At 53.5% G+C, this 10,628-nt stretch overlaps 1 protein-coding gene across 1 annotated transcript in view; it reads right to left on the reverse strand.

Moving 5' to 3' along the window:
- USP47 (ubiquitin specific peptidase 47) overlaps window positions 1–10,628 on the reverse strand; it is a 107,396-nt gene that overhangs the window by 5,359 nt on the left and 91,409 nt on the right. The window contains exons 25-27 of the mRNA XM_075326721.1: window positions 10,126–10,256; window positions 9,984–10,035; window positions 9,741–9,870 (exon numbers count right to left, since the gene is read on the reverse strand). Coding sequence (XP_075182836.1) covers window positions 9,741–9,870; window positions 9,984–10,035; window positions 10,126–10,256 — 313 coding nt within the window. The remainder of the gene's footprint in view (window positions 1–9,740; window positions 9,871–9,983; window positions 10,036–10,125; window positions 10,257–10,628) is intronic.

The raw sequence follows: 10,628 nt of genomic DNA on the forward strand, positions 1-10,628 counted from the left end.
GGGGAACACTTCCCTGATCAGGCGTATGGAGGTCCAGTAAAAGAATAATGGACGTAATCCAATCATTCGCATCTGCGTCACCTACGGACGGATCGTCCGAGCCCGTGGTAGAGACATCCTCCTCGTCCAGCGAGTCAGCTCGTAATCGGAGCTGCGGGACGGGGAGGACAGGGGACCCTGCGTCTCCCTGTCAGGAGGACGGGGTCTGTGTCCAGAAGGAGAGTCCCTTGTGAGCTTTGCTGAGCGAAGCAGAAAACGCCCTGAGAAGGGGGCTGCATGCTCAGCAGATGCCGGGACAGCCGACCCCTGGAGATTCCTGGGGGGTCAGCCCCCGAACCGGAGCAGCTGGAGGGACCATTAATGAGCTCCCATGTATAGCCGTACGAGACCACCTGCAGGGGATAATAAAAACAGCCTGCAGTCTCGCTCTGTGACATGCTGCAGAGGTGGGGGCTCTGTCTGGAATGGCTAGAATACCCAAGACAGAGGTTCAGCCTGGGAAGAATCCCGGCTGAGGCCTTGCTACTATCCACCACATAAGAACCGTTACAGTGTGTCGGTTCAGGCATATAAGGTTACATGCAGAACATGTAGAGCTTTGCTGCTAGAGTGAGACATGCTGCTGAGGAGGAGATTCTATGATAAGGAATTAACTCCTTCATGCCCTGAGAGTGAATAAAAGTGCACAACCAGAGGTTGTGACTTATCAGGCCGCTATATGTGTGCCCTCCAGATTCCAGCCTGGACCCCCAGCCAGATATTCCCTCCCTCTGCTGCAGAGCAGCCAGCGCCGTCCAGTGTACTAAGACGCTGAGAAAATGGCGCCAGAGCGAGGGGGGGGGGGGCGGAGGTTAACCCAGAAGCGGGAATCGGAGGGCGAAGGAGATGTACAGGGGAGGGAATCATCTCCTCAGATAGGAGTGTCCTCCCCTGTGCAGAGCGGCCGGCGGGCGGCTCTGCAGCGTCCCCCTGCATGTCTGACATGCAGGGGAACGAAACGAAACTAGGCCGCGGCTGAAGCCGGGGCCTAGAGTTATACATGCGGCCGAGAATCAGGCAACATCGGCGCGGTTCCCAGTAAAAAACCGTGGAACCGGCCGGAAACACAGTAAAAGCAGCATTATCAAGCATCACTGTCCCCCACATTAAAAGTGCCCCACATTGCAGAAAGGACCCTCTGAATAACGTCTCTATACTTAGCTTTGAGACGCAGGGTCCAGTCCCTGGTGGGATGGGGGTCCAGTGCTCCTTCCAGCAGGGTCCTGCACCAGGGCTGCGGATGGAGGCCGGTCTCCTGCAAGGCAGAGAGAACCGTGTTGGCTCCAACTTCAAGCCAGAGCCACTAGGGATGGTGAAGGAGCGCGGCATGAAGGGCTCCTGCCCTGAATCAACCTTAACAGCACTGCCGCCAGGGGAGTGTGAAGGGACATGCCGGGAGTCCAGTGGACCCACTTTTCTTCCAAATCTTTAGAAAAAAAAAAAAAAAAAAAAAAAATCAAACTCTTCTTCCAAAGAGAATACATGTGTGTGCCTCCTGACACAAAGCAAAAAACTGGCTAGATCTGGCTGGCAGGGGGTGTATATGCTAGGAGGGAGGAGCTACACGTTTTTGAGTGTAGTAACTTTGTGTGTCCTCCGGGGGGCAGTAGCATACACCCATGGTCTGGGTCTCCCATAAAGGAACGATAAAGAAATAATACCTCATGATAGGGCCGTAAAAACGGCCCCTTTTCTACAGGTGGGCAATCGCCGCCTGAAGGACTCGCCTACCTAGGCTGGCGTCCGCCGAAGCATAGGTATGCACCTGATAATGTTTGGTAAAAGTGTGCAGACTCGACCAGGTAGCCGCCTGGCACACCTGCTGAGCCGTAGCCTGGTGCCGTAATGCCCAGGACGCACCCACGGCTCTGGTAGAATGGGCTCTCAGCCCTGAGGGAACCGGAAGCCCCGCAGAACGGTAGGCTTCAAGAATTGGTTCCTTGATCCACCATGCCAAGGTTGACTTGGAAGCCTGCGACCCTTTACGCTGGCCAGCGACAAGGACAAAGAGTGCCTCCGAGCGGCGCAGAGGTGCCGTGCGGGAAATGTAGATTCTGAGTGCTCTCACCAGATCCAACAAATGCAAATCCTTTTCACATTGATGAACTGGACGAGGACACAAAGAAGGTAAGGAGATATCCTGATTGAGATGAAAGGAGGATACCACCTTAGGGAGAAACTCCGGAATCGGGCGCAGAACTACCTTGTCCTGGTGAAAAACCAGGAAGGGAGATTTGCATGACAGCGCTGCTAGCTCGGACACTCTCCGAAGAGACGTGACCGCTACTAGAAAGGCCACTTTCTGTGAAAGGCGAGAAAGGGAAACATCCCTCATAGGCTCAAAAGGCGGCTTCTGGAGAGCAATTAGAACCCTGTTCAGATCCCAGGGCTCTAACGGCCGCTTGTAAGGAGGGACGATATGACAAACCCCTTGCAGGAACGTGCGTACCTGAGGAAGTCGTGCTAGGCGCTTCTGAAAAAATACAGATAGCGCTGAGACTTGTCCCTTGAGGGAGCCGAGCGACAAACCTTTTTCCAATCCGGATTGCAGGAAGGAAAGAAAAGTAGGCAATGCAAATGGCCAGGGAGAAACTCCCTGAGCAGAGCACCAAGATAAGAATATCTTCCACGTCCTGTGGTAGATCTTGGCAGAGGATAGTTTCCTAGCCTGTCTCATGGTGGCAATGACCCCTTGAGATAATCCTGAAGACGCTAGGATCCAGGACTCAATGGCCACACAGTCAGGCTCAGGGCCGCAGAATTCTGATGGAAAAACGGCCCTTGAGACAGCAAGTCTGGCCGGTCTGGTAGCGCCCACGGTTGTCCTACCGTGAGATGCCACAGATCCGGGTACCACGACCTCCTTGGCCAGTCTGGGGCGACGAGGATGGCGCGGTGGCAGTCGGACCTGATCTTGCGTAGCACTCTGGGCAACAGTGCCAGAGGAGGAAACACATGAGGGAGTTGAAACTGCGACCAATCCTGAACTAAGGCGTCCGCCGCCAGAGCTCTGAGATCGTGAGACCGTGCCATGAAGGCCGGAACCTTGTTGTTGTGCCGGGACGCCATTAGGTCGACGTCCGGCATCCCCCAGCGGCGACAAATTTCCTGAAACACGTCCGGGGTGAAGAGACCATTCCCCTGCGTCCATACCCTGGCGACTGAGGAAGTCTGCTTCCCAGTTTTCTACGCCCGGGATGTGAACTGCGGATATGGTGGATGCCGTGCCTTCCACCCACGTCAGAATCCGCCGGACTTCCTGGAAGGCTTGCCGACTGCGTGTCCCTCCTTGGTGGTTGATGTATGCCACCGCTGTGGAGTTGTCCGACTGAATTCGGATCTGCTTGCCTTCCAGCCACTGCTGGAAGGCTTGTAGGGCAAGATACACTGCTCTGATTTCCAGAACATTGATCTGAAGGGTGGACTCTTGCTGAGTCCACGTACCTTGAGCCCTGTGGTGGAGAAACACTGCTCCCCACCCTGATAGACTCGCGTCCGTTGTGACCACCGCCCAGGATGGGGGTAGGAAAGACTTTCCTATTGACAATGAGGTGGGAAGAAGCCACCAGTGAAGAGAATCCTTGGCCGCCTGAGAAAGGGAGACGTTCCTGTCTAGGGACGTCGACTTCCCGTCCCATTGGCGGAGAATGTCCCATTGTAGTGGACGCAGATGAAACTGCGCGAAAGGGACTGCCTCCATTGCTGCTACCATCTTCCCTAAGAAGTGCATGAGGCGTCTCAAGGGGTGCGACTGGCCCTGAAGGAGAGATTGCACCCCTGTCTGTAGTGAACGCTGTTTGTCCAGCGGAAGCATCACTTTCGCTGAGAGAGTATGAAACTCCATGCCAAGGTATGTTATCGATTGGGTCGGGGTGAGATTTGACTTTGAAAAGTTGATGATCCACCCGAAACTCTGGAGAGTCTCCAGCGCAACGTTCAGGCTGTGTTGGCATGCCTCTTGAGAGGGTGCCTTGACAAGTAGATCGTCTAAGTAAGGGATCACGGAGTGACCCTGAGAGTGCAGGACAGCTACTACTGCTGCCATGACCTTGGTGAAGACTCTTGGGGCTGTCGCCAGACCGAAAGGCAGGGCTACGAACTGAAGGTGTTCGTCTCCTATAACGAAGCGTAGAAAACGCTGGTGCTCTGGAGCAATCGGCACGTGGAGATAAGCATCTTTGACGTCTATTGATGCTAGGAAATCTCCTTGAGACATTGAGGCGATGACGGAGCGGAGGGATTCCATCCGGAACCGCCTGGTTTTCACATGCTTGTTGAGCAGTTTTAGGTCCAGAACAGGACGGAAAGACCCGTCCTTTTTTGGCACCACAAACAAATTGGAGTAAAAACCGTGACCTTGCTCCTGAAGAGGAACAGGGATCACCACTCCTTCTGCCTTTAGAGAGCACACCGCCTGCAGAAGAGCATCGGCTCGGTCGGGAGGCGGAGAAGTTCTGAAGAATCGAGTTGGAGGACGAGAACTGAACTCTATCCTGTACCCGTGAGACAAAATGTCTCTCACCCAACGGTCTTGGACCTGTGGCAGCCAAATGTCGCAAAAGCGGGAGAGCCTGCCACCGACCGAGGATGCGGAGAGAGGAGGCCGAAAGTCATGAGGAAGCCGCCTTGGTAGCGGTTCCTCCGGCTGCTTTCTTTGGGCGTGACTGAGCCCGCCAAGAATCTGAACTCCTCTGATCCTTTTGAGTCCTTTTGGACGAGGAGAATTGGGACCTGCCCGAGCCTCGAAAGGACCGAAACCTCGACTGTCCCCTCCTCTGTTGGGGTTTATTTGGTCTGGGCTGAGGTAAGGATGAATCCTTACCCTTGGATTGTTTAATGATTTCATCCAATCTCTCACCAAACAGTCTGTCACCAGCAAATGGCAAACTGGTTAAGCACTTTTTGGAAGCAGAATCTGCCTTCCATTCCCTTAACCACAATGCTCTGCGTAAAACCACGGAGTTGGCGGACGCCACTGCCGTACGGCTCGTAGAGTCCAGGACAGCATTGATAGCGTAAGACGCAAATGCAGTCATTTGAGAGGTTAAGGACGCTACTTGCGGAACAGATGTACGCGTGACAGTGTCAATTTGCGCAAGACCAGCTGAAATAGCTTGGAGTGCCCATACAGCTGCGAATGCAGGAGCATACGACGCGCCGATAGCTTCATAGATGGATTTCAGCCAGAGTTCCATCTGTCTGTCAGTGGCATCTTTAAGTGCAGCCCCATCCTCCACTGCAACTATGGATCTAGCCGCAAGCTTGGAGATTGGAGGATCCACCTTTGGACACTGGGTCCAGCTCTTGACCACGTCAGGAGGAAAGGGATAACGTGTATCCTTAAGCCGTTTGGAGAAACGCTTATCTGGATAAGCGTAGTGTTTCTGAACTGCTTCTCTGAAGTCAGAGTGGTCCAGAAAAGCACTCAATTTACGCTTGGGATACCTGAAATGGAATTTCTCCTGCTGTGAAGCTGACTCCTCCGCTGGAGGAGCTTGGGGAGAAATATCCAACATTTTATTGATGGACGCTATGAGATCATTCACTATGGCGTCACCATCCGGTGTATCCAGATTGAGAGCGGTCTCAGGATCAGAATCCTGATCAGCTACCTCCGCCTCATCACACAGAGAGTCCTCCTGTTGGGACCCTGACCAGTGTGATGAAGTCGAGGGCCGCTCATAGCGAGCTCGCTTAGGCTGTCTGGGACTGTCGTCCGTGTCAGAGCCGTCACCCTGGAATGCATGGGACACCTCCGGAGCCCGGAGCTGTTCCAACTGAGGGGGACCAGGGGACAGTGATTCAACCGTGCCCATGGTCTGAGTTACTGGTCTAGACTGCAAAGTTTCTAGGATTTTAGTCATAGTCACAGATAATCTATCAGCAAAAGCTGCAAACTCTGTCCCCGTCACCTGGAGAGTATTCACAGGTGGTTCTCCCTGGGTCACCTCTAGCAGAGGCCCCGGCCGAACAAGTGCCACAGGGGCCGAGCACTGCACACAATGGGGGTCAGTGGAACCTGCCGGTAGAGTAGCCCCACATGCGGTACAGGCAGCATAGAAAGCCTGTGCCTTGGCACCCTTGGTTTTTGCGGACGACATGCTGTTGTCTCAGAGCAATCTAGGAGGGTATATAGTGAAGAATTACCAGCGCCCGTACAGTGCAATGTATAGCATAAAAATACAAATGAACACTGCAGCACTAGTGGGGTCAGCACCAGAGGTGCCGCTTACCGCCCGCTGAAAGCGGGTGTGTGGTCGCTAGAATCCCGTGCCTGGGTCTCCATAACTTGTCTCCCCTTCTCCAGCTCAAACAGCACGCAGGAATGGCTGCCGGCGTTCTGTGAAGAGGGGCGGACCGTGGGCGTGCCTCAGGCGAAGAGCGGGAAACCAGCGTCCCACTGTGTTCAGTGTGAGGGCTGGAGTATGTAAAGTAGACTCCAGCCCTCGGCGCTGACGTTCTGCACAGCGTCCCGCCCCCACCCTGACTGGCAGGCCTGGGGGCGGGAACGAAACGAAACTAGGCCGCAAAAAGCCGGGGACTGTAGTAGTAAGCGCGGCCGTCAAATATGCACGGCGAGCGCGGAAGTCCCCGGCGAACCACAAGTCCCAGCCGCGCCGCAGTTAAAACTGACAGCAGCGGCCGGCGCGACCGTTTCCAAACCATTAACTCCTTCAGCTAGCTGAAGATAGTGTGGCACACGCGCGCAGCGCTGTTGTCCCGGGCGCACTAACACACCCAGCAATGCTGGTGTATGTGTGCGCGATTTGCACGGGGACACAGAGTACCTTAATGTAGCAGGGCCCTGTCCCTGACGATACTCAGCTCCATGTCCAGCAGATCCCAGGGGCTGTGGATGGAGCTCGGCCTCGGTGCCTGGAGACCGGTAAGATCCCACTTCACCCAGAGCCCTAAGGGGATGGGGAAGGAAAGCAGCATGTGGGCTCCAGCCTCTGTACCCGCAATGGGTACCTCAACCTTAACAAACACCGCCGACAAAGAGTGGGGTGAGAAGGGAGCATGCTGGGGGCCCTAGTATGGGCCCTCTTTTCTTCCATCCGACATAGTCAGCAGCTGCTGCTGACTAAACAGTGGAGCTATGCGTGGATGTCAGCCTCCTTCGCACAAAGCTTGAAAACTGAGGAACCCGTGATCCCACGGGGGGTGTATAGGCAGTAGGGGAGGGGCCTTACACTTTTAAGTGTAATACTTTGTGTGGCCTCCGGAGGCAGTAGCTATACACCCAATTGTCTGGGTCTCCCAATAGAGCGACAAAGAAATACTCTCTGCTGCTGGGAGACCTGGCCCTCCATAAGATGAGCAAACTACTTACCTGAAATACTCTCTGCTGCTGGGAGACCTGGCCCTCCATAAGATGAGCAAACTACTTACCTGAAATACTCTCTGCTGCTGGGAGACCTGGCCCTCCATAAGATCAGCAAACTACTGACCTGAAATACTCTCTGCTGCTGGGAGACCTGGCCCTCCATAAGATCAGCAAGCTAGTTACCTGAAATACTCTCTGCTGCTGGGAGACCTGGCCCTCCATAAGATCAGCAAGCTAGTTACCTGAAATACTCTCTGCTGCTGGGAGACCTGGCCCTCCATAAGATGAGCAAACTACTTACCTGAAATACTCTCTGCTGCTGGGAGACCTGGCCCTCCATAAGATGAGCAAACTACTGACCTGAAATACTCTCTGCTGCTGGGAGACCTGGCCCTCCATAAGATCAGCAAGCTAGTTACCTGAAATACTCTGTGCTGCTGGGGAGTCCAGCTTCTTTTTTTCCTATCATGTCACAAATGAGGCTTACTCCTCTCCTGAAATACTCTGTATAGCTAGGAGGAGCCTAACGTCACAGCACACTCCTGTCCTGAAATACTCTGTGCTGATGGGGATACTGGGGCTGCCACTATGTAACGCCCAGTCTGTGACCTCCCTAAGATCAGCACACCCACCACCTAAAATACTCTGTATTAATGGAGGAGCCTACCCTTCCATATTACTCTTCTGAAGCGCTCTGTGCTGCTGGGGGATCCATTTTCTACTATGTCAAAAATGCAGCTTTCTCCTGAAATACTCTGTGCTGCTAGAAAGCTCCTGCTTCCTACACAAGATCAGCACACTCCTTTCCTGAAGCACTCTGTGCTGCTGGGGAGACCTGCATTTTTGTTTTGTCATGTCACAAATGAGGCTTAATCCTTTCCTGAAATACTCCGTACTGCAAGGAGGAGCCCATTTGTGACCTCGCAGTACCTTCATCCTTTACCGCTTGAGCTGCTGGTGAATCCCTTGGCTTCCACTATACAACTCTCAGTCTAAACTACCCCCCAAGATGCACATCACGATGCTGCAGCACACGGCATCAAGGAAAGCTGATCGGTGGGGGTGCAGGGTGTCGGACCCTGGCCGATCAGACATCCTACAGATAGGCCATCAATATAAAAGTAGTGGACAACCTCTTTAATGAAAGATGCAGGATGCTCTAGCAGCACAGAGTATTTCAGTCATCTGCCTCCCATTCAAATGAGCAGGAGGTGGATGTGCAGTCCCAGAAGACTGAGCATTTTCGGCTGCCTGCTGCCACCTTCGGCAGCCGGACAGACGATCAGTGGGGGTGCGGGGTGTCGGACCCCAGCCAGTCAGTCATTGATGACCTGTCCTAAGGATAGGCCATCAATTTAAATCCATTAGAGAACCCCTTTAAGGCTGGTTTGACACATCTGTGTTTTGTTGTATGTACATGGATCACCGCAGGTCTCCTGGCACGTTCTAGACAGCGTCATTTAAAGGGAACCTGTCGCCAGTTTTTTGACTATTAAACCAAAAGTCTCCCCTTCCGCAGCTCCTGGGCTGCATTCTATGAAGGTGCACCTTGTTGCTGCCCCCCCTTGCAGACCCCAAAAAGAACGTTATAAAATCCAACAGTGTTGAATGCTAATGACCTGTGTTGGCCAGATGGACGGGTTCTATTTCGGCTCCTGTCCCTCCTTGTCGCCTTGTTCGCCGTCCTCCTGTTATGATTGACAAGGATGGCGCCGCCGTCTTCATCCCACGCTGTTGTTCAAGTCTTGCGCAGGCGCAGTTCTCTCTGCCCCTATCGTGGGCCGAGCATAAAAAGTTACCTCGCGTGCGCTGGTGATGTATCTGCGCAGGCGCGAGATCATGGTCGGCAGCGTCATCCTCATACCCGACCATGATCTCGCGCCTGCGCAGATACATCACCGGCGCACGCGAGGTAAACTGTTTTTATGCTCGGCCAGCGATAGGGGCAGAGAGAACTGCGCCTGCGCGAGACTTGGCCAGCAGCGCGGGATGATGACGGCGGCGCCATCCTTGTCAATCATGACAGGACGCCGCCGAACAAGGCGACAAGGAGGGACAGGAGCCGAAATAGAACCTGTCCATGTGGCCAACACAAGTCATTCGCATACAACACTGTGGGATTTTATAAAGTTCTTTTTGGGGTCTGCAACAAGGTGCACCTTCATAGAAAGCAGCCCAGGAGCTGCAGAAGGTGACACTTTTGGTTTAATAGTCAAAAAACTGGTGACAGGTTCCCTTTAATGTCTATGGGCTGCTGAGTTTGGGCCAGATGGCCCGCAGTTGTTTTGTGCATCGCCGTCCATACTTGGACCACCAACATGGATGTGTGAATCCGGCCCTAGCACTTTGCTTCTTCCCGTACTCACTATCTTACCTGTAAAATATGACAGCGCCATCGTCGGAGATGTACAGCGGCCAGGCATTCAGGGTCGACACCTTCGGGTTCCAGTCTAGCTCCTGGTGTATCTCCAGAACGGATATGTCACATGGAAATGTCCCCGGCCCTGAGGAAGGTTAATGCCCAATATTACTACATATGAAGTGCTTTTTGGGATGGTTATTTCAGCCCCTCTGTGGCCCCAGCACGGCGGCTCTGGGTCTAGGACGGCAGCATCACTTACTTTTGCAAATTCTAAATTCTCCAGTGTTATTTCACTGAGCTCACAGATCTGGAACGGGAAAAAAACAAGAACGGTCACTTTCCCATCATCTATTGGCAGATAACAGAAGTCCACCCGGCCACAACCAACTCCACCTACCTTCTCCTTCAGCTCCATCACACTGTTGGTCTCCAGCACGATCTCCTGGAAGGGCTCCAGCTTGAGCTGCGATGGCTGCCACCTCTTGGTGAGGAGCGAAAGCTGAGACATGGACTTCATCTTCTCACACTCTGCGGAGACAATGAGAGCGGGTGAGGAGGTGCAGACGGGGACCGTGGTGCGTAACGACCGACGCATATCTATGGCCAATGTGGTCATTAGTCACCGTATGAGCCTATTAACTTAATAGCCAAGTTCTGCTTTTACCTTATACCGGGGCTACACAACTAGAGGACAATAGTCCAAATCCGGCCCGGAGACATTAGCGGTCTGGACTGACGTGCGTCTGGGAACAGAAGCATTTATATATTATGTCCGGTCTGGGGTCTAAATTAGTATTAGAGGCTACTCCGGCGGGTAATGATTTTTAGCCCTCTGGTCTGGGATCTGTAGGACCTAGTTATCTACTCTGGGGTCTGAAATCATGTTAGTAGTCTGGTCCG

The sequence above is a fragment of the Anomaloglossus baeobatrachus genome, chromosome 10, assembly GCF_048569485.1.
Source record: "Anomaloglossus baeobatrachus isolate aAnoBae1 chromosome 10, aAnoBae1.hap1, whole genome shotgun sequence".
In the NCBI taxonomy this organism is placed as follows: Eukaryota; Metazoa; Chordata; class Amphibia; order Anura; family Aromobatidae; genus Anomaloglossus; species Anomaloglossus baeobatrachus.